At 39.1% G+C, this 25,103-nt stretch overlaps 1 protein-coding gene across 2 annotated transcripts; it reads left to right on the top strand.

Annotated features, from left to right (window-relative positions):
* Positions 1-7,165: 7,165 nt before the first annotated feature.
* On the top strand, positions 7,166-24,631 carry piwil2 (piwi-like RNA-mediated gene silencing 2). Of its 2 annotated transcripts, none has more exons than XM_061037593.1 (23): positions 7,166-7,585; positions 7,670-7,775; positions 8,061-8,172; positions 9,009-9,187; positions 9,415-9,499; positions 12,298-12,408; positions 12,717-12,834; positions 13,033-13,157; positions 13,293-13,373; positions 13,463-13,576; positions 14,590-14,778; positions 14,974-15,058; positions 15,458-15,550; positions 16,180-16,320; positions 17,035-17,148; positions 17,604-17,792; positions 18,436-18,537; positions 18,655-18,771; positions 18,985-19,073; positions 19,395-19,500; positions 19,653-19,906; positions 21,537-21,644; positions 24,455-24,631. In XM_061037593.1, exons 1-23 carry the CDS (start codon positions 7,166-7,168, stop codon positions 24,609-24,611), a joined length of 3,195 nt encoding a protein of 1,064 aa, XP_060893576.1. In that variant the 3' UTR covers positions 24,612-24,631. The 2 variants fall into 2 exon arrangements, with proteins under 2 accessions (XP_060893576.1, XP_060893575.1); XM_061037592.1 differs by having other exon boundaries at positions 9,409-9,499.
* The last annotated feature ends 472 nt before the right edge of the window (positions 24,632-25,103 follow it).

Below are 25,103 nucleotides of genomic sequence, written 5' to 3'. Positions count from 1 at the left end.
GTTTACACAGCCTAGAAATAAATAGCATATGGAGGCACTGGAGCCCTTGTGGGATGTCTTTATTGGGCAGATTCTGAGTAACCTGACATCCAAACAGACCAGCAGGGATTTCAGCAGCAACGAAGGGGATCAGAACAATGTTTGCACTGTGAGGGCATTTGCTGTAATTGGTGTGAATAACACTTTCACTTCTGACAAACCCCAGCGCAGGTATAATAAGATGATGCAAGTGCTGCCACCTCTGTGGTGTCAACACATTACACTCTTTTACATTTCGTCATTCAGATTTCATGTAGAAGACAATGAAAGTTATATTGGACTACACTGTGTGTGTGTGCGTGTGTGTCGATGTGGTGTGGTGTGGTGTGGTGTGCCAGAGCACATTCAAGACCGCCAAACAGTTTAATTCAATAAACTGAAAAAATTATTATACATTTTAATCCAGGAACGGGAGCTATAGAAACCAAAAAGACACTGAATACTTTATCTGAACCTAAATTGTTCTCTTCAAAGCCACCAGACTTAATTGGGGAGGAAATTGCTTTACCTCACACAGAATACAGGAGCTCCTAATCTAGTTCAGTTCATCTAGTCTGGTGGCTTTGCAGAGAGCAATAACACTATCCCTGATACGAAACATCCAGCAGCAGAGCTGAATGGGGTTCTTACTCCTCAGACACCAGCTCATGACATCACAGAATTGTTGAATTTACTCCTTAAGGTTCTCTCACTATACCAGCTGAACTGCCTCTTGTCTGAGGTTGCCCCCGCCGCCCCCACCTTCAGCTTCTTACTGCCATAACAGACCTCTGTGAACTTCAGCCTTAACTAACCACCACCTACAGCCACCCTCCATGAACCATTTACTCCCTAAATAAACTACTCACTTTTCCTACCAAAATGCTGCACCTGCAAAGAAAATCTTTCAACCTTTACCCAAGCAACTGCCAAAAAAGAAACAAATGGCCTTTAGTTTTTTTATCGTTTAATGTTTCTTGGCTTTCATTTCTTCCTGTGACAGATTTTACGCCCAGCTTCTATTAGCAGCCTGCCAGGATTGTTTTTTTTTAACAACATCTGAAGGAGATGTGGAGCAGGGGTCAGGCCCTGATCTTCATTCTATAGCTCTTAAATATTGAATCTTAGACAGACCACTACAAGAAGCATATGTCTGAAGATAAAAAAAAAAACATCAATTGCATGGATTCACCTAAAGCTTTAATGCAATGAGCTCTATTCTTTGAAGGAAGTGTCGTCCAGCAGGACACAATACAGATCCCTAAACTCCCCTCTGCTTGTTTTCCTTGGAGACCTCTGTCTTCACCGAGGACGCAGCTGTCCTGCAGGCACAAAGGACAGTTGGCTTTTAGACGTATGTGAGCAATGATTGTGCATTGTTTGTGTAAAAAATACTTGAACAAAGGTTCAGAAGCATTCATGATGCCTTACATGTGCCCCTGTATACATTAGCATATGTCGATATACAATAAACACCCTGTCAGTCAGAATAGCTACCTCATTGTGACAACAACAAAAAAAAGACGAACGAGCAGCTTTTAAAGAGGAACCAGTTAAAAGTGATACTGCAACATGAACCCTCCAAATGTTTAAGATGAAACAACAGTCAGAGCTTTGAACAGATTTTTTAAGAACCTGACTCTCTGAAGATGAACAACTCTTTGAAAGTACTGGATGAAAATCCTCTTGAAGGATTTATACTTCTAGTCCTGCAATGATTTCAAGGAAGAAATCACAAGCTTCTCTTTGTGTGCAGGATGCCACGTCTCCAAGTAGCGTCCTGACTTGTTCGGCTTCATGCTGTCAGAAGCTAATAATCTGAGGCACAACACACACGGTGAGCGCTCACCAATATACAGTCGAAGCCAAGAGCGAGATATGACTCTTCATTTTTTCTTGTCTTTGATTTGGTAGTTTTTACATCTGACAGGTGACCAGACTTTGCTGGCTAGCAGTGAAGAACTGTTTGCATTGATTTTAATTAGCATTGCCGCAGGCTGCATCTATGGGACCCACGCCCCGCTTTGGGAATCATTAAGTTACACCCACACTGCATTCAGTTTTGGACTTTTTGATAAAGGAAAGGGGTTGTTTGAGAATGTTTCCATTGGTTTATGGATGTAAAAAAAACAAAAAAAAACGACATAATAAGATGTGAATCAAAAAGAGGAAGATTTAGTTATTTGTTTTATTTCATGTGGGAAAATCAGACTAATCACTGTGGGGGGTTTGGGATTTCACATTTGCCAAAGCTTTATTGTTCACTGTCTTTGCTGAGTATGCATGGATGTGTCCCTGCTGCTGAGTAGATGCTGAGCTGAAATTTCTATTTTTTCACGCTGTATTTATCCAGGTTAGTCCCATTGAGATCAGAGATTTTATTTTTCAAGGTAGACCTGACCAAGAATAGTAGCAACACGCTCTGCTCTAACTTTGGGAACAACAAATTACACAAAGTCCAACATCCTGCAGAATTAAAAGAGGGGAAAAGTAGTCCAGATTCATTCCCTGAATCGCTTTATACAAGAAGATAAAACAATGTCCAAGCCGTACTTAAAGTTGACTTTAGAATATAAACAGAGGTGTCAAGTAACTAAGTACAAATACTTTGTTACCTTACTTAAGTAGAGATTTGGGGTATCTATACTTTACTGGAGTAATTATTTTTTCAGACGACTTTTTACTTCTACTTCTTACATTTTCACACAATTATCTGTACTTTCTACTCCTTACATTTTAAAAATAGCCTCGTTACTCCTATTTCATTTCAGCTTGTTTTCATTCCGGCTTATCATCGTTCAAAAAAACACACAAAAAAAAAAACCTATCCAGCGCCATCCAGATAGAGTGAATTTGATTGTGGTTGGATGAGAAGTATAAACATACCATTCCGACACCCTACTGGTTTGTACATGATCCATCGCACCTGCACATGACACAAATCACGTCACACTCCAGCAAGGAAATAGCAGACGTATGTAGCCGAGTACGAAGATGTCCAAGGCAGAGACTCAAGAGAACTCGAGCGAATTGTCCCATAGGCAACTAGTCATCATATCTTCCGCTCCATGAAACACATGTTAATGCTCAGTAGTACACATATGTGGTTCTTTAATGTATTTGCATTGTACTAAAATGCGTTCATTTTCAATGGGCATAAATGCGGCTGAAACAGGTGCATCCCAAATGTTTCAACATTAACATTTTAATATAACATTATAGTCATTATGGCCTTTAGAGAAATGTTTTTTTGGGGAGGTGGGGTAGTGCACTATAGGCCCCTGTGGCTCGGCCTAAGCTTTTGTCCTTAATGGCATTTTTTTTCCCTTACATTACTTTTACTTTTATACTTTAAGTAGTTTTGAAACCAGTACTTTTACACTTTTACTTGAGTAAAAAGCTTGAGCTGATACTTCAACTTCTACAGAAGTCTTTTTTAACCCTAGTATCTATACTTCTACCTGAGTAATGAATGTCAATACTTTTGACACCTCTGAATATAAAGTACCATGTTGAGTAACGAATCCACAGTTTGTGATAAATCTCAGTGCACCATGATAAACACTGTCCAGCATATAAAGAGATGTGAGCAGAGTCATTCGTGAACAATAAATCCCCAGAATCAAGGCTTGCTCATAGGACCATCAGTGCTAATGAAAAAAAGAAACCTGAAATCCTCAGAGTCTAAACCTGAGGTCACATACACCTCAGGCTCCTCTGGACAATTTCTGACTCCTGGTTACCCCCGCTGAATATGACTCAAGAAAAATATTCAACCGTAACACTGGACAACTTTTAGATTTTGCTGATGCCGGTATTAAAAAACCAGAGTGGATTCATATTTCACAACTTATTAATTCGACATTGACAGCAGTTGTAAATATTGTACAATAAAAGGTGGTGAACGTGGCTGCCAAGGCTTTTAATAACCTCGTGGAAAAGATGTTTTGGACAGTGTAGATACATCATGAAAGGTTGATTTAAGTATGTGGCAGTTACCTCTGTGTATCAATAGATGGCATTAAGTCCCTTAAAAATACAATATACAAGCCTGAGTTGGTTTCCATTTTATCTGTGCTTGTATGACTTATACGCACTGAGGAGGAAATGTTTTCTTCTGAAGACCGACTTTATAAAAACAGAAACAAGGCAAGCTTGTTTCTCTAAAAATAATCATCAAACTGTTCATTACTGTTTCACCTTAAGTTCTCAAAAGTTCACTGCAGGAGAGTTTTGCTGACAGATTTGAAAGACACTATCCTGAAAACCTCTAGTTAATATGAAAGGACCAAATGAAAGGTTCCTTTCTGGAACAGTGATTCATTCATTCCTGCAGAGACCAGAGGTGAGCACTTAACCCTCCCCTGAATACCTTCGGGGGAAGCTTTGTGATTATTTCAAAGAGTCTAGGACTAATTGCCAATACGCCTGACCAGTGACCTGAAAACCAAAGCTCTGTGGGCTTTTGGACTTTAAAAATTTTCTTCACATTTTCTTCAGTCATTCATATCACAAAAAATGTTTTTAAAACAAAGCAAGTTTATTTATATAGAACATTTCAGCAACAAGGCGATTCACAGGGATTCACACAGGACATCACAAGCTTCATGACAAAGCAGAAGACAGAAACAGATAGAACATTTAAAAATCACTAAAATAACAATCACAGAGAAGATTTAATATGAGATATGTCTAAACAAAATAAAGAAATAAAGTCGTACAACATTAAGCAAAAATAAGACATTAAAATCCGAAATGTAGCCTATAAATACCCTAAAAGTCTGAATATCATGTTGTTTGCTCTGCACGACTTTCAGTGTTGTAGCGCTCTGTAGTCTACCGAGTCTTATCTTCCCAGCGGACACAGAGTCACCTGCTGGTTTTGCCAAATCGAAATGGATTCTGTTTAACAATCCACCCTAGGCTTAGGCTCACAGTTTGTTCCATCTGAGCACAGATTACATAACAACATATCTGTACATGTGTCAGAGGCTGACCTTAAGGGGGTGAAACCTACAGATTTTTGTTTTATTTTTACAGTTGAGCCTTTTTGTTCACGAATAGATGTCGGCATTTTGGTGTATAGAAGACAATATTCATGATCAACCATTTATCATTATTTATTTTGAATGGCTGACACACCAGCACAAATCATGTATTTTTTTTCTAAATATAAAACAGAGACTTTGTGTTTTATCACATGGGATGTTCTTATTTTAATCTCTGAAGTACTGATATTTGTTTATGTAAATTTAAAGTCACAGCTCTGATTTTGGATTTTGATATACTTTATTAATCTCCGAGGGGAAATTCAGGTTTACACCTTGTTATTTAGGGACATGCTTCTAACACACACAGGTCTGAATCACACACATGCACAAACAGGCACTGTGAACATTCATTGGTTGAGAGATGTCAGAGTGGGGCTACTACGAACCGCTATGTAGGGAGCGCATCAGAGCAGTGCCTTGCTCAAGGGCACCTCAGCAGTGCTCTGGAAGTGTACTGGCATCTCTCCAGACCAATTTCCATATTATGGTCCGCAGTGGGACTTGAACCGGCGACCCTCCTGTTCTAACCAAAGTCCCTGCGGACTGAGCTACTGCCTTATTGTAAAAGAAAAGGTCTTCAAAGCAGCTGCAGCAGTTTTAAGTTGTATTGACAGTAAAATACAGGTTCATAACTGTGTTAGAGTGTGTCTGCAAAACATCTGTGAATAACAAACCAGAGGTAAAATGCTACTTTAATTAAAGTTGGAAAGTAAGTCCAACAAATGTAGTTACAGTATATGATACCATGGAATAGCAGCAGATGTAATAATTGTATTGATCCGAGAAGGCTACACTTCATGACTCTGTATTAAAATGTAAAACACTAGCAGACAGTTGTCACGAAGGGGCTTTTTATGTTCACATTGTGGAGAAAAAAAAAGTGCATACCTGAAGAGCACAGGTGTTGACCACCAGAGGGCGATACTGCAGTACTCTCCAGTGTCAGGTCAATTAAAGAATAAAAGATTGACAGGTTCATGAGCCAATGCTTTGCTGCAGAATCTGGTGATTATCCAATGAGGGTATCGGAGGGAGGCTACTATCGATCTGTCTGTCCAGTTCATTTAGTGCGGATTTACATCGTGTTCAGAGACTAAGCTCTGATTCTATGTGAGTTATTCCACTGTAATGCAATCAACTAGTATGTTCTTGTTGGCTAAAATTAGAAAATAGTGCACATTTTCCTGGAATATTTCGGTTTTATTTAATTTCTAGTGATTGTTACCGCCAACTGTGTAATTTCCCTCAACACGTGTCTCGGTTAGCTAACAAATGTCACTGTACATTTAGCTAACTACGTCGCTATGCTATCCACGAGTTAAGTCTAATGTTTTATTTTGTCTTGTATATATTATATAAGTCAACGAATTCATTATTTCAAAGAAATTCAGAAGAGCTAGTTGGTGACGTAAGGCGCCGTAATGTCTAAAGTGAGCTAATTACTGTTACCGTGACCTTTGAACTCAGACATTAAAATACATTTATAAAATAAGTCTACTTCTTACAGTGTGCATTAGCTAGCTTCTTAGCCATGCCAACTCAAAAATAGTCTTAATTTTCTCCTTCCACAAAATTTAAACTGTAACATAGTGTGAATACACATGATGAATAAAGTGACCTCTTTCATGCTCTATTAAATGATTGTCCAATAAAGAAAATGTGACAATCTCTTTTTAAACTTGTTATACGGAACTTTTTTTGAGTTGTGTAATATTTTCTACATTGTTACTTCTGACAATGAGTCCAGTTAAATTAAAACATCAAGGCCCAAGTTATATTAAATATAGACATAGCTGGTCTGTTTTCTTTGGTGGAGACCAAAATATTTGAAAATGTGAAGCAGGGGTTAATATAAAGTTATTGGGGTGTTGTTGTCAGTACACTTTGCTCAATAAAATATTCTGAAAACGAGAGTTAAAAGAATAATGAAACTATTACCTGATCAGTTAAAATTGTGTTACACTCATCAAAACATAAATAACAGCTGTATCACATGAACATGGATCTTCAGTAGCATTTGATTAGTTTAACAGAAAAACTTTCATCCTATTTGATTCTTGTAGCAGACGTAAGAGGTAACTTGAGAAGTCCAAGGGATGGATCCAAAGGCACCTCCTGATCTGAGCAGTATGACGGGTGTTCCATTTTTGGGACGCGGAAGAGGATTGCAGCCAGAGGAGCTGGCTGTAGGACGTAGTAGAGGGCTGCTGCTCTCTACAGAAGGACCTGGAGTTGGACGAGCCAGAGGTTTTCACATTCCTGGCGATACCCCACACGGACGAGGAGTACCAGTTACTGGACCTGTTGTTGGACTATCTAGAGGACTGCCTCTGCAGCCAGACGATGGAGGACTTGGCCGAGCCAGAGGGCTGCTCCTTCCAGCAGGTGAACCAAAAGTTGGGGTTGCACAAGGTGCAATCCAGACCTCTATGGAGCCACAGCATGTTCAGGCACGTCCTTTTGAATCCATTACAAGAGATCCAGCTGAAAAGACCTCTGATTTGACAAGGAAACAGGTATGTTCCACAAATGTCTCTCTGAAATGAATTTAAAATAATAGTAATTTTCCCACATTAACACTGTTTCTTGTCTGCCTACAGGTTGAAGTACCTACTCATGGTCAAGGTTCGGCACTGGTCTCAATGTTTAGAGGGATGGGCATCGAGCCTGTAATGACCTCATGGGGAAGAGGAGCTCTACCAGTGGGTCTGTACCTTTTTTATATTTTTATTTCATGAAGTCAAATGGTTTACTCATAGGAACATTTTGCATGCTGCTTTGAAAATGAAAACCTAATACTGTAACAGCTACTAGAGGTTTGACAATTAATTGGGTTGCCCTTAAAATCAGCATCAATTAGATGCTTTACAAACTTTAAGTGTTGGTGGGTCCTTTCCCTTCGTAAAGCTCGACTTTTCTCTGCCCTCTTGTGTCATTCATGGTCATGCATCGTTTTATGGAGGAATTGAAGCATTAATTTTTTATTTTCAGGAAGGGGAGCAGCTGGAGATATGGGAGATGTGAAGCTTCAGTGTCCCCCATTTGGTGTCAGCAGCCCAGAAAGCACCGGCTCACCTGAAGAGGTGATGGGCAGAGGCATCAGGTAGGTTTATTGGAATATCAACTTTCAACTTTACTTTATTGTCCCGATGGGAAATTTGTTTCGCAGCCAATTGAGAACAACTATGAGCAACTTTAATGATGTGTTGCAATCTGTTTTAGTCACATATTGACAAACTGCTAAACCAGGTGATAAAGCCAAAAGTGAGGCATCAGTTTACTGCACACACCAAACCAGTTCAGCTGACGGAGGAAGTACAGACGTTGCTGTGCTTTCTTACAAACTGCATCTGTATTGTCACTGAATGTCAGCTTATTACAATACCCAGTACTTAATGTCATATTCCTGTTATTATGATAAAATATCCCAGCAACCTAATTTTGAATCAACACTTCTCTTAAACAGTTCACCAAAACCAATCATCATAGCCTTAATGATGGTTGTGATTTTTTTCAGGTTTGTTGTATAAGAGTGTGGTAGTTTTCTCGTTTGGTATTTGAGGTGCAGCTTTTGCTTTATAGTCTTTCTGAGCAAGGTGTTGGTGTAATTGAAGTGGTGCAGTAGTTTGGGAGGAGCTATTCTTTCTGTAAATGTAAGCACAGCTTTTAACTTAAGGGTACTGATAATAAGCGAGGCACAGTATTTCTCATAAAAGTTGACCTTGAGTCGCTGACAGTAAATAATTCCTCATGAGGACGTCAAAGGTTTTGGATTCACACGTGACACACGTGCATCGATCTTGTGATTTACTGAAATATTTGTGATAAAATCAAGTAACACTTGAAGGCATGTAGCATTAACAAATATTAAATTCTTAAACAGAGCTATTGCAACAATAATCCTTATCTGTTTTGAACAATTTGATCATCTTATTTCAGTTTCCATGGCCGGGGTATGGCCCCTCAGACAATGCTGGGGCTTGGAAGAGCAGCCATGCCACACCTTGGGGGAGGAAGAGGACGCCCTCTTCCTCCTTCTTTCACTCCAGGTCCAGTCGAGTCCTTCTCTCCAGCCCCTGAGCAACCAGCAGCCCTGCACTCTGTGGCACCACAGGCCGGTAGGGAAAGATCAGAAATAAATAGCCTTAATTATTCATTACCCCGGGGAATATGTAATGTTTGTTTTTAAGTAGCATATCAAAAAATTGTAACAACCAAAAATTGTTGCAATGCATTGCATAATGACATGAAACTACCTTTATAAAAAGCAGGTTTATTGTAATACTTACCGTCAATGACTCTGAAAAAGCACTATTTTTTAAATTCAAATAATGTGAAGGAACAGCAACCCCTGTGCCCACCACTCAAGATGTGATGGAGCTGCCTGCCGGTTCACCTGATAATATGGAGCTGAAAATGGAGGCTATCCGGTGAGTAAACTTGTTTACTGTGGATTTAACTCGTAGGGTACTGACACACTAATCTGACCTCTAGCTGCCATTATGTGGCTGAGTAAACTCACTCCTTACTATCACTCGCTGTGAGTCTTAAGCTTAATTTGTAGGGGTGTAAAGGTACTCGTTTTGCACGCGGACCGATCCAAGTACGCGTGGAACAAAAGTGCTTTAATCTGTGTTCCCACACAGACCACAAAGCGGCAGCACACCTCAGCGTGGAGGATGGCTCGCTGGTATGGGACACAGCTTTTAGTTAGTAACTTGTAAAAAAGTTCAAACATAAACCGTGCAAACTGTGCAGATTACTAGTTCCTCGAGTCCTGTCGGTTTGGACAGTTGCATATAACCGGGATGGAGTTCTTTTTACGGACTTACTCTTAAGTTTCGTTTTCATTTTCAGCGATGAAAGGGGAGGGGGAGACGCGTCTGTGTGGGAGGATAACCTACAGCATGATAAAATTAACACCCTCCCTCCCCATTCCCACAATAATGGACAATGAGACGTTGACAAGACGAGAGTAGTGTGCCGTCGTTGTTCAGCGGACATTGGGTACGTCGCAGGCAACACGTTCAACTTATTAAAGCACTTGATAAGGCACCACATGAACGTAAACATCACTGCAACTAGGAAAAAACAAACAGCCTTTTGCTAGTAATTCTGAAAGGGGCCAAAGCCATTGAAGTTCTTATATCGACAGAGGGTAATATTAATAGTTCTGTGATGAAACTGTCCCAGATGTGATTAGGTTTATCATGTGCTCAAAGTGCATTCAAAAAACTGTTGGCTTAATAAACTAAAAGGTGTCAGTGTAATTAAAAATAAATATTTTTACATATAGGCTATATTAATTACTTAATTTCATTTTAAAATACTTTATTTCATTCATGTCTTTTATTTATTGGAGACTCTTTTGGTTGAAGGACGCAGCATAAGTTGATTGTTTTACTTTTTTTACAATGTTCAAAATGTTATTAAAAAGTAACCTGAGCAGGTGTACAAGTCTGAACTGTCGATGCTGCACTTAGCCCAATTTGTAAAAGGGAAATTCTAAATGTTCCTAATAAAGAAAAGAAAGTGTTGCATCAGGTCCCTTTGCTGTACCGAACCGAAGCTTCAAAACTTGGAACCACACCGAACCAAAATTTGTGTACCGTTAAACACCTATTAATTTGTATGTTTTGTTTTTCTCATCCACCTTGTCTTCTCCATCCCATGGGCTGATATTGCCAGAGCAAAACAAATCAAAAATGTTAGATTCTGTATTGTGATCATCAGTGCATTCATTGTGTGAATTATAAATAATTGCAATTAACTAATGGCAACTTTTAAAGGTCCCATATTCTGCTTTTTCTGGTTTTATATGCTCTTTAGTGTGTCTTCCAAGTGTCCTGTGCATGTTTAGGCACATCTATGTGCAAAAATTCAAAGTCCGCGGAAACGCGGCTTCTCCTACATCCTCCTGTTAGCTGTAGCATTAGCTGCATGTAACGCTCTGTTCTAGCCCCCCTCGATAAAAATTTGTCAGTCCGACGTCATTGTCAGTGTGAGATCACTGATCTAAGCCCATTGGCTCGTTGTGGCAAGCCCTGCAGCTCATGTTTTCCGAGACGCGTGCTGAGCAACTGACCAATAACGACAGAGCGGATTGGCAGACCAATCAGAGCAGACTTGGCCCACGTACAAAAGTAGGTACATAGATTAAATATACGAACCCCAAAAAGGGCATAATATGGGCTCTTTAAGACAAGAAAAAGTCGAAAAAACACAAGCACATCATTCGGTTAGGTGCTGAGTGGAAAAAATATTGTTAAGATGCAGAAAAAGACTCACAACACTAAGCTTCCTCATCCATTGCCAATCTCTATGTGGGACTATTTGAACATGACTTTGTCCTAAACCCAACTCACAACCCCTTTCTACCCCAAATAAAATTGTGGCAAAGATACGTCGATGACATCATCTGCCTGTGGTCAGGGGATGAACAGTCACTACTTGAATTCTACAAACTGTTGAACACAAAGAACGAACATCTCAACTTCACAATGTAATACGACAAAAAGGAGATAAACTTTCTGCACATAACCATCAAGAAAGATCACAACAAAATCCACACAGATATCTACAAGAAATCTACAGCCAAAAACTGTAGCGCTGAAGAATCATACGATAAACAGAGCACACAACTGAAGGAAAGACTTGGGGACCGTGGATATAAAGAGACTGTTATTCAAAAAGCAGAGAAAACGTACTCGAAGAAAACCCAAGATGACTGTCTCAATCCATCTCTGAACAAAACAACTGAGAACGCCACACACTGTATCCTCCACTACTCAACACAAGCGCACAAACTGGCAACATCAACAAAAAAACACTGGCACATCCTGAATGCCGATCCAACCTTGAACAATTCCTTCAGATCACAACCACGGATAATCCACAGACGAGCCTCTAATATAGGTGACATGATAGTGCATTCAGATTCAGTGCATTCAACAAGAAGACCTGACAGCTTCCTGGATAACCTACAAGGAAATTTCAGATGTAACTCCTGCACGCACTTCAACTTCACAACAAACCCATTTATTTTTCTGCATCTTAACTTTTAAGACAACACAATACATTTGATCAGTCGCCCCTCAACAGGCCCATTCTTTGGTAGATCATCCTGCAGCGTTAGAATCACTGTCTCCTGAATTTTTTTAAGAAATATTAAACTCGTTGTCACAAAGTAACTGACTGATTCTGTATGTATGTGTTCTCCTCTGGACAGAGAGCCTCTTCATAAGGCTGGAACGAAAGGAGCTCCTATAACTATCGGATCAAACTACATCCAAATCCGTTGCAAGAATGAGGCTGTTTATCAGTACCATGTTACATTCATGTAAGTAAAATGTGTCTATGAGTTGTTTTTCTTAAGGTCAAAAACCATTTTACTAAAATTACTGATTGCATTGAAAATGTTGAATTTGTCTGCCATGCATTATAAAATATTTTTTTAACTATGAAAAGTAGACAAAGCTCAAAATAAGTTAAAGCAGCACTCTCAATACATTTACATTAATTTGCTTAGTGCCACAATAATTAATGCAGAGGCAGCCATCTTGGATCTGTATTTTCAGTTGATTCAAGTTATTGGGACAGAAATAAATCTGTTGCTATAGTTATTTTTTTTTCTGTATTATCTTTCAGTCCAAATGTTGAATCAATGGCAATGCGTTTTGGCATAATGAAAGACCACCGCCCCACCACCGGAGAAGTTGTAGCTTTTGATGGCTCCATTCTCTATCTGCCTGTGAAGCTGGAAGATGTATGTACCACAGCTACTTGTTATGTTGCTAATATACCAACGTTAAGCTTGGATATCAAAGTAATGGAAAAAAGGGTTTTAATTTGTGGTTTATTTAGATTATTGTGTCTGGAGATGACTGAATTCTCATATTGGTGCAACGTTTGTTACATTATATCTCTCTGCTTGTTTCCATCTTATTATATCGATGACATGCAGGTGGTGTTTCTTCAGAGTGTGAGGCGGACTGACAATGAGGAAATCAAAATCAAAATCCAGATGACCAAGATTTTGCCGCCACACTCAGATCTGTGCATTCCCTTTTATAACGTGGTGCTCAGGAGGTGCTTTTGAAAATAACATTCAGGACTTTAATTTCATACAGCTTCACAAGTCTGAGTTGACTTGGTTTTCTGTGTGTCATTTTTTCCAGTGTCAGTGTTCAGAAAGCTCAGATTTTTTATTTGTTTTCATTAAAGGGTCATGAAAATGATCGGACTTAAGATGGTGGGACGAAATCATTACGATCCAGAAAGTGCAGTCATTCTTGGAAAACATCGGTAAGCATGGGGTCGTATTTTCACATCATGGGGCAGATGCTCGCTAATATAAAAGAATCGCTGGTCTATTCATTGTCCTGCTTTTGTAGGCTGCAAGTGTGGCCCGGCTACTCCACCTGTATCAAGCACACAGATGGAGGCCTGTACCTGAATGTGGACGTGTCTCATAAAGTCTTAAGGAATGACTCGGTGCTGGATGTCATGTGAGTTTGCCAGGCATGGACTGAACTGTGTTTATTCCCTTTTGTAGTCAATGGATCACTTAAAGTGCTTTGCATAAAATAATTTCAGCAGATAATCAATGAGTACATGAATGGGTGAATGTTGCCATGTCGTGTAAATTGCCAATCTGATCATCAGTATCTATTCTAATCACATTCGCACACTAACACCAAACGGTTATGGCTAATCTTCCAATTAGAGGACGAGTCTCTTCTTATTTTTGCCACAGATGCCCTATCAGCAGGTTGAAAGATAATTTTATATTGAGAATTCTTTCATAAAGAATTGCATTTCCTACTTTCACTGCAAAGGAAACTTTTATTTTATTTTGTTTTTTTCACATAGTTTGCCTTCATTGATAGGACAGCTGACAGACAATAAATTTGGGTAGAAGAAAGTGGGGTAGAGTCAAACCTGCAGCCACAGTGTAGAGGACTGTAGCCTCTATATACATACATACATATACTGTATATCTGAGTTATGTCAGTTTTCAGATTTTCTATAAAGGTGTCCCTGCTCAATTCTTTTTCACATAAGCATTATCAAATGTCAGTGGTGATCAAGTAGTTTTGGATGAAGCTTTAATAAAATCAAGAGTGCCTCTTTTATTCCATCTCACCTGTATGTGTATTCAGACATGACCATACAAGTTTAAACAGTGAGAAAACCAAACATAGCTGTATAAATGTCATGTTCTGTGATAGATCATACATATTTAAATGGCAGTTTGCAGGATTGTGACATTCTTGGTGCATCGGTCCTGTGAGTACATTCAAACACTATAGCCTTTTCCTTTGGGAATGTGGTTGGATTGTAGGGCGAGTTGGAGGGCAGTGGTTTGCCACCAGCCACAGGCCTATTGCGTTCATATTTTATTCATAAAGAAGTAGTATTGCCATAGCTTTGCTCTTTTTGTTTAGAAAGTAAAGGCTAAAATAAGACACAGGGTCTGTCTAGAAAAGTAATTTGACCCTTTTCCCGTGCTGTTCCCCAGGAACTTGCTGTACCAGCAGAGCAAAGAACACTTCCAAGATGAATGCACCAAGGAACTCATCGGCAGCATCGTCATCACTCGCTATAACAACCGCACCTACCGCATTGATGCCATTGAGTGGAACAAGTCACCCAAAGACACGTTCACACTGATGGACGGCACAAAAACCACATTTGTGGAATATTACAGGTGAGACTGATTGTTCACAAACTCATCAAAACATGCAGAAAAGTGAAACAGGTGTATTTGTGTATTGGTATGTTGAATGAGCAAGAGGTTGCTTCAGAGCAGCCATGAAAGTCTTTGTGATATGTGTCAGTTTCTTGTTTGCTAGTTGGTTGTTTTTGTTAGATTCCCACACCTAATGATGCTGTATTTTAACAGCAAGAACTACGGGATTACAATCAAAGAGATGGACCAGCCTTTGCTCATGCATCGGCCAAAGGAGAGAGCAAAGCCTGGGGGGAAGGTAAAACCTCTCTTCAGCATCATTATTATAACATAATATCAAATGCTTAAAATACAAAGCCAGCTTTATTTTTACATTTAAAAAATCAAAGCTTTACATTGTAGCTGGCATAACATGAATTCTTGCATCAGATTGCCACCTTGTGGCTACAATAAATCTTACAACCTGCAACGTTTTTAAAGACATGTCAGGACTCTTGGGGCACTAAAGACACAAAGTCAGAACATTGCTTAACAATCACTGAACTTGGTGTTTTTATAAATCAAGCTATCCTTTAATTCCTCATGTGGAAAACCTCAGTCATCAGTTATACTTGTTCCATGTGAATTAGTTCTGTAAGGAGCAAAACAATGCAAAGAGGAACAGATATCAGATTTAATTGATTATTTTTTGTTGCAGCAAGTCATCACTGGAGAGATCCTTTTAGTACCTGAGCTTTCCTTCATGACAGGAATACCTGACAAAATGAGAAAGGACTTCAGAGCCATGAAGGTACATCTGATATAACAGCATGATGTTCCTCCTCACAGAGGCTGGTTTAAAACATTTAACAAGAAGACTTAAAATTACTTTTTAATTTCCAAGAGCAATGTTAACACCTAGGAAAGTCATAGTGTAGCATTCTTCTGTCTTATTAGTCAGGTGATTACCATTGACCATCATTTGATTTACGACCGTTATCAGAGGACCTCTGTCACCCCCTCCCCCACTCCACACTACAAACTTTCACTGGCTGGGATAAACATCTACAAAAAAAATGCTTCATGCTCTCTGCAATAACTATCCTGAACAATATAAAATAGACACTTTTTATCAGCTGCCAGTTTTTTTTTTTTTACAAGCCCCCTTTTTAATGTAATTTATGTTTATTGTTTGAGCCTTATCAAAGGATAATTCCTGTCACTGATGGGACAGATACAGTGTATCTGTCTATATTATGGGTTCACACATACCACTGTAGAATGTCAGTCACATCACCTGAAACCAGAGGTAGACACTTCCAGCCCCAACCCGAGATGCCTGAGATTAGAAAGTTATGAATAGTAATGTGTGTGACAGATAGAGGGAAATTAAGAAACTTTTGAAAATTTGATCCATTAAATTCATTTCAAATATTGTAGGACCTGACCATGCACATCAATGTGAACAGTGAGCAGCACACCCACTCCATAAAACAGCTGACCAAGAACATTGCCTCAAACCCCGAGAGTCTGGAGGAGCTCAGCCGGTGGGGACTGGAGATCAGCTCGGAAATCATGATAGTGAGTCTCCACTGTTTATGTTGAATTTGTTGTCAGATTCAACTTTGATCATCAAGAATGTCACTTTTAAGAAACACTTTAGATTCCATATGTTGCTAACAATGGGACAGGACAGTGGTGCAAATAGTCTTGGAGCTTCTTCTTACCCAAAAGTTTAATGTGATACAATGTTACAATTCACTTAGCAGACGCTTTTATCCAAAGCGACGTACATCAGAGAGTTAAGTACAACACTTATCCATTCATACACCGCCACCGAAGCAGAGGGAGCAATGCGGGGTTAAGTGTGCTCAGTTGCTCAGTTGTCCACATGTTGCTCAGCTGGGGATCAAATCTCTACCAACTGAGCCACAGCCGCCCCAATACAATCCTTGTCACATAGCGTACCTTTTATTCAGTCTGATAATTAAAACAACTCTTACTCACCTTCACTCTGAAATGTTTTGATGACGTTGTTAAAAACACTTGAAATCAAAAAAAGATGAAAGATTCCCTGTTTTTTAGTTACCTTGTATCATGTTTCAAGTGGTAAAATTAAAGTACATCTAATGTAACACTTTAACAAATGTATACATATGACATATGAAAGTTGGTAAACTGATAGAAAAGAAGTGACTTTTAACAATGCATGTCTCCATTGGTCATTTTGTTCTCATTACCATGCTTCCTCATGTTAAGACGGTATGTGTGTTCGGTTGGTTTCTTCTCTTGCAGATGAAAGGCAGAATTCTGCCCATTGAAACCATCTGTCTGCAGTCTTCATCCTTTACCACAGGTCCAGATGTGTCCTGGTCCAGAGAGGTGGTCAGGGATCCTTCCATCAGCTCTGTGAGTATTGGAGAGAAATCTATGGGCTTCCTCCTTGTTTGATGTTTTATTTTATTTTACTATACTATGACGTAGCTGGAATACAATATATAAACCGTTTGGACTGAAATGTTGAAGAAGAAAAGCAGAAACATTATCAAGCCTTTGACCTAATTTCACAGGTGTGATTGTATCCACTGTGTTTCCTCCTCAAACATCAGGGTGTTACTTTAGATTTTCTTCATCTTCAAAGCTTCAGGAAAGGCCACTGCCCTACTTTTTCTCTTCACCAACTTACAGATCTGCTTATTGCATAGAACACTTAGGCTATTAAGTTGGAAAGAGCAATGCCTTAATCTAGCAGGCTGTATATAATCACAAACACATTCTTCATTGTTGTTGATTCTGGAGCTGATATACATTTTGGAAGCCCATAAACTTAACCTTCTTCAACCACTGACCCATCTCACTCTTAGATCCCAATGAACATCTGGGCCATCTTCTACCCACGCCGGTGTGCAGAGCAGGCTGAAGAGCTGGTTTCCACCTTTAACAAGGTGGCTGGGCCTGTTGGGGTGCGACTGGAGAGACCCATTTGTGTGGAGCTACGGGATGATCGCACAGAGACTTATATAAAGTGCATCCATTCTCAGCTCACCAGTGAGGTAAGACATCAAATAAATATTGAGCATCATAAGTCATTTAATACAACTTGTAAATGTGTGTAGCTTATAAGTAACTGGCTGTTTCATGTTTCCTTCAAGCTTGTTCCTCTATAATACCACAACTTTGTGTAAAACATCCCATTTTCAAACAGTGGAAGTATTCTCATTAACTGGTGATTTGATATCTATCGAGTAGATGTATGTTCTCTTGCAATTTCAAAAAAACAAATCTGTATTAAAAAAGTTGTTTTTCAAGTGTTGCTTTATCTAAAAACATTTGTTGCACCTGTTTTTAACTTGGTAGCAGTGGCTGCTGCAGTTATAAGACCACAAAATGACCACTAGTCTGGTTACCCGTGGCAACATGAGCAACTGTTAATGTAAATTCCAAAATTCAGGTTTAACTAAAGACAATTACATTACAGCTATCAGCTTCTAAATCACAGTGTTCAACAATATGATTCCCTCTGTCTCTAGTCATCATTACTGAATGTTGAGATGTTAGGCTCAAAGCAAATGAAGAAGCTGCTGTAGTGTGACACTGTTGAATTGTGGAGTGTATCTGTTACCACTGATCCAAGGCTGCAGTACAGTTCTGTCCATTCTGTGAGAGTTGTCATATGTTTATTGTATCCGTTTACAGCCGAATATGCAGCTGGTCGTGTGCATCATGGTGGGCAACAGAGACGATCTCTATAGCGCCATCAAGAAGCTCTGCTGTGTCAAAAGTCCCATCCCGTCTCAGGTCTGTAAACACTTTTGTGACAAATTTACAAAAACAGAAGAAGAAAAAAAAAGTGTATAGCTTTCAGCAGATAAAAATATAAGTTTAATTCTCCTTTTTTTTTTTTTTTTTCTTCAGGCCATCAATGTCCGGACAATTTCCCAGCCACAGAAGTTAAAGAGTGTTGCCCAAAAGATACTTCTCCAGATGAACAGCAAGTTGGGAGGAGAGCTGTGGACCGTCAATGTCCCTCTGGTGATTGCCATGTCTTACAAATAGAATAAATATAAAACATTAGCTCTGAAGGTTTGACACAAAGGAAAAACAATATAATATGAGATATTTATTTTCTGAACAATAATGTAGTATGTCCTGTTTATTAGGCATGAATGATTCTGCAGTATTTTATACATGTTTGCAGTCACAAGGGAGAATATATAACCGCTCTCTTTTGTCTCGCTTGTTTAGAAACAATTGATGGTGGTTGGAGTTGATGTCCACCACGACACCAGCAAGGCACATCAGTCAGTCATGGGCTTTGTTGCAAGTGTGAACAGGTAAACATTTCTCTCTCCCCCCCCCCCCCCACTGAAGTCGCTGTTCAGAGTTGACATCTTCTCGTTGTATATATTCTGAAACTCATGTTGGGGAAAAGCACCATGTTGTAGCATTTATTTCAGTTGTCTGCTAGTTCACTTGTCACATTATTGCCACACACAGAGATCCAAGTCCCTAAAGATGCATCTGCACAAATTCTACTGTTACACCCCTTAAAATAAACACAACCTGTTGATTAGTGCTGAAAATGTCTGTGTTCATTACAGTTATAGCAGAAATAAATAAGTAAAAATAAATGCTTTTGCTCTTTTTTTCTCTAGCTCACTGACCCGCTGGTACTCCAGAGTAACTTTCCAGACTCCCAACGAGGAACTGATCAACGGCTTCAGAGTTTGCTTATTGGCCGCACTGCAGAAATACTACGAGGTTACTAATACTACCATGCATTACATAAATGTCTTTAAATATATTTTCTTCTATAGATGTTATGATGAAATGAAGAAAGTATGTTGTGCCAGAGTGAATGGAGAGTTAATTTAACCCACACCTTACATTGGACTTGTCTTTCTTTTGTGCAGGTGAACCACAACCTGCCAGAGAAGATTGTGGTGTATCGAGACGGTGTGTCAGACGGTCAGCTGAGGATGGTGGAGCAGTACGAGATCCCACAATTGATCAAATGCTTCGAGACCTTCCCAAGCTATGAGCCCAAACTTGTCTTCATAGTGGTCCAAAAGCGCATCAGCACCACCCTTTATTCCTGGGTTTCAAACAACTTTGGCTCACCTCCACCTGGAACCGTGCTGGATCACACCCTCACAAACAGAGCCTGGTTGGTCCTGCTTTATCCAAGTCCATGAGTCATCAAAAAAAAAAAAATTAAGAGGCTTACAAGTGCTTTTATTTGGTTTGAATCCACCTTTAACTAGCTTTCACACCAATCCAAACACATTTGGTAAGGTGAACCAAAGTCCACCAAATTATATAACAAATAATATTAAGGTGATAGTGATTGCGTGTCTCAGTGCTGCTTGTTTTACTGTTTCAGGGATTGAAGTTCTCCGTCAATTTCACAATTTTCATATTTTTAATCTGTCAATCAGACAAAAAAACAGACCTCCACGTGCAAACTGCTGTCTTTAATGTCAGGCATTTATCTGAATCCTGTAACATATGTATAGTTTGCGTTTGTGTGGCAGAACTTTGATCTGCTACGTGAAGTCCGCTCGGCGTATAGGAGGCTTTTATTTTGGCAGCAAACATCAGCTTGCACCGTCCGGACTTGTTTTGCTACGGTGCGCAACTTTATTTACCCGACCAAAATGAAATACCGGAGAATGATAATCAGTAACGTTAAGGAGTTTACCGTCAGTCAAGTTTCATTACCGGGCAAACAGTGGCCGAGTGCTCTGCTACCGGACACAATCTGTTAAGAACGCGCGTCAAGACAACAGGTGATACAAGACATTACCCACAGACAGCAACGTGCAACATTAATCAACTGTTAACTGGACCGTGTGATGACACAATTCTTACATGTTATATTAGCTTAACAAGCTATCACTAGTTTACTTTTTTTAAACACAACGACTGAGTGGGTGGAAGTTATAAAGTACAAAACATAAGTTCTGTACACATTTTTAAAAGCATTCTTTTACTTTATTATAAACTTCTTACTCCACTGAATTTATAGAAAATCTTAAATTTGTTTGCTAGTTACTTCTCAGATTCAGATTTATAATGCAAAATAGGATGAATACACTATTTGTCAAAATATCTTTATTAGCCTTTATGCCCTGGGTATCCAAATAAATAAATAAAAACAATTCATATTACTCTAGCTGTAGCAGTGACAACAAAATGAGGGACTCATTAATGCATCAAAAAAAATTATAACATTCATATTCTGTAAAAGGTCAATTTTTCCAAAGTTGTTACTCCAGACTTAACTTTGATGCTTTTGTACTCTAACTTCTGTAACTTGTTTGAGGGTATTTCTGTGTTGTTACTTTAGGCTGCTAAAGTTCAAGAACAGAGTCTGCTTCTTATTCCACCGTCCTTTTTAGTATCAAAACAAGTTCCCCATTTGTCATGATCTAATCTCAAAATTTCCCAAAAGCTTCAGTTGAATTTTAGAATATTACATTTTTCTTCCAGACCCCCTACTGTTATCTACTTTAGTGTCTTGTCATACTTTCACTTCTTTAGTTTGCTAAAGAACACCTGCTGTGACTGTTAATGTATATAGGCATACAATGCGCTTGACTGTACTGTAGGTCACATTTGTTAAAAAGAAGAAAGGTCATACATGTCAGCCTAGCCTCTTTCAAAAAAGAAAAACGTGTCAGCATCACCATGTCCTGGCAACAGCAGTATGCATATGCACTTGATGATGATAACATGAACAGTCTTAAGCTAAAGTGACCTTTGATTATTTGTTTTTGGGGGGTTTGCTCTTTCAGGGTGGACTTTTATCTGATGGCTCATCACATTCGTCAAGGCTGTGGACTTCCTACACACTACATTTCCTTGTACAACACGGCAAACCTCTCGCCTGACCATTTGCAAAGGTACTGTTAACAACTCTTGTTTAATTCTCAATACTAACACATGAAAGATGTAGGTTTTAAATCTTTTTTTGGATTACGTTAAAGAGAAGCATAATTAGTGGCAACAGTCAGATACATTATTAATGTGGACAGTTACTGCTATTTACAGTACATTGCAAATTCTTTATCAGAAGTAAGCGGTTATTATGTAAACTTCAATTTCCAACGATGTCACACTAGTTCTCAGTAAGGCATTCAAACATTGATATTACTGTATCCACCATTTTGATCAATCTTAATCAAAGGGTAAAGTTATAAACTAGGTATCTCAAAAACCTTTAGAAAGGTGGGCGTGGCCGCTCACATATATCAATGAAAGTATGCCCCCATGCATTGTGTATCGCAACCATCCGACTCGCTGCTCAAAGCATCCTGGGATACCTAGCCATGCTAACAGCTAGCAGCGTCACTTTTAAACATCTTTTCAGTAGCATTGTCTGAGAAAGCAGCACATCTCGACAGAATACTGGGTCTTTTTCAGTCAGCCTCCATTCCTCTTCAGCCTTAAAACTCCTGCTATATGTGCACCAGAGTCTTGTGCATCACCCTAGTTTGTAGCATGTAGGAATGCATTTCCCAGTCATCAATAAAATGAACAGTGATCGTCAAGTAGGACTCTGTAGGCTCACGTAATTTCTGTGCATGTCACCAAAAAAACATGTTCTTGTTGGTCCCTGTTCAGTTCTCAGCACGTAGTAGCTTCTAGTGGAATCTGTGGATTTTAAGTTTTGTTTCTCCTGCAGAGTTGAGCTGCTCCTGAATACATGCAATTTCCTCATAAGGCTCTCTCATTAATGCATTTCAAAATATATTTAAATATATTAATAAATATTTAGCAACAATTTCTAAATATTTAGCTAATATGCAAATTCACTCTACTGCCCACCGGAAGCACCAAAATAAAAGTTTGAGGAAGCGATCCAACCATTGTCTCCTACAGGAGACTGGCGGGATTTTGAAAATGTCGAACGAATTAGCGGAGAATATTGGAAGGGCCGTTTTGGCCGCAATTCAGGGTTTTCAAAGCACTACTTCTTCAGTGTCGGCCACAGGATCTTCCACAGCGCCATCACAGCACTTCGTACGTTTCTTTTCTAACGGCTTGGATCGCTTCCTTGAACTTTTATTTTGGTGCTTCCGGTGGGCGGTAGAGTGAATTTGCATATTAACTAAATATTTAGAAGTCTTAGCTCAATATTTGGTTTATATTCTATATATTTAGCTTTGATTATAAATATTTACAATCTTAGCTAAATGTTTAGAAATGTAGCTAAATATTTAGAATCAGGACATGTATTTTTAACATTTATATATAACATTTAACATTTATATTTGCCAATTAAATTATCTTACATTTTTATTCACAAAAGTAAATATGACTCACTAATATTTCTCTAAATGTGAATAAAAAGTGATTTATTTTTTTAGGGCTAAATGTGGAGAAATGTTGTTGTTGCTTGTAGTGTGCGCAACTTCACAATCAGCGCCCCATATAGAACTGGCGCTTAAACTAACACAACACTGACATTTGCCCAAATCAAAAAAAAAGTGCAGCACAATAAAAATGACAACTTTGGGGCGCTGGTGGTGCAGTGGTTAGTGCGCGTGCCCCATGTATGGAGGCTGTCGTCTCAGGCGGGCGGCCCAGGTTCACATCCCACCTGTGGCTTCTTTCCCGCATGTCGTTCCCCACTCTCTCTCCCTGATTACCGACTCTGTCCACTGTCCTATCTCTCCATTAAAGGCACAAAAAGCCCAAAAAAAAAAAAAAAATTACAACTTTATACCAACAACCTGTTTGAGAATATTTAATCTCCAGTGTTTCCCACTAATAGACGATAACTGGGCCCAAGTATATTTCCGACCTGTTCTCATTAAATTTTTCATTTATTCATAAAATTGCTGCGTGCCTGAGGGAGAGAGCGCGCGAGAGAGTGCAGGAGGGCGCTCCGTGCAACCAGAGCCGCTGTATTATAAGTCTCTGCGTTCAACATAGCAAAACTGCCTTTTTAAAGAAATCCCTCTCGACTCCTGCTGAGTGTAAAGAGAGCAGAATCACATCAGCTTCAGAGCTACAGAGAGAGAGATAGAGAGGGTGAGCGACTGTCCGTACATGCATCACAACTGAAGCTCCTCCTGGCTCCGTTTTAAAAATGTAAATGTACAGCTGCTTGCTGCCGACTGTGTACTGAACTCCAATAAATAAAAGATTGTCTGTTAATGTAGGCCTACAGCTGCTTGCTGTAGATTCAGTACTGAAATATAACAGAATTGAAAAAATTGAGCAGATTAAAGTTGTTTGTTGCAAAAACTAAATTAATTTAGAGGGGAAAACACATTTGATATAAATACAACCCAAAGATACAAGACAGATAAGATAGGAGCACGACAAAAATAAAAAATGTCGTTTTATGCTGAACATAAAAAAAAAAAATTAAATACTGTGGAGATTTCTTTGCGTACCACCACAGGGAGCCCATAGTTTGAGAACCACTGATTTAGACCATAGGGGACTGTTTGAAAAGGTGGAAAATGGGTATAATATGTCCTCTTCAATGTATTTTGTAGGAGACGTGCATTATTTCATGTTTTTAATTGGTTCACATGTAGCCCTGTAATGGCCCTTCACTACATGGAATAATCACAAGACAGCTGGACTGTACAAAAATCACCTGTGACATTTATTTTACGTGTATCATCTTTATCCTTTAATGTGGAAGTTTAATGAGTCCCTGAACACATTCAACATTGTTGCATTGATTCCTCACCAGGCTGACCTACAAGATGTGCCATTTGTACTGGAACTGGCCTGGCACCATTCGAGTTCCAGCACCATGCAAATATGCCCACAAACTGGCTTTCCTGGCAGGCCAGTTCCTTCACAAAGAGCCAGCGATCCAGCTTTCAGACAAGCTCTTCTTCCTTTGAGGTTAAACCATCAGTACTTACCATGTGGCACATGTTGAAGTTTTATGTGTATACGTTGCATCAAAGCAATAATAAAAAAAAAATTGTTTTAATTTTAGGTTTGTTGTGAAAAAAAAGAAATGGTCATGTTTTAATTAAGGCCGAAAGTTTCACAGTTCTGTTTATATGTTCAAATTATTCCAAGTGACAGTTTTTTTATTTAGTTAAATCCAGACTGTATTTTTCTGCAGCTTCCATAACACTAAGCATGGCATAAATAAAGCTGGAAACTTCAACTGTAATTTTCAATAAATACATGAGTGTCTTTTATTAAGCACAGCATGATTCACCAAGTCCAAAGAAAGAGCAATTTGTCTGCCTTCTTACTATACACAATAGGACATGGAGCAAGAAAGACAGCCACATCCTCTTCAGAGAAGGGGCATGCTTGAGCACAGCTCATTTGCATTTAAAGCTATAGACATTAAATCAGCCTGTTCTGAGCCGGGCTTA

Source organism: Labrus mixtus, chromosome 5 (assembly GCF_963584025.1).
Source record: "Labrus mixtus chromosome 5, fLabMix1.1, whole genome shotgun sequence".
NCBI lineage: Eukaryota > Metazoa > Chordata > Actinopteri > Labriformes > Labridae > Labrus > Labrus mixtus.
The sequence above is the reverse complement of the archived record's forward strand: the minus strand, read 5'-3'. Positions and strand labels throughout refer to the sequence as shown.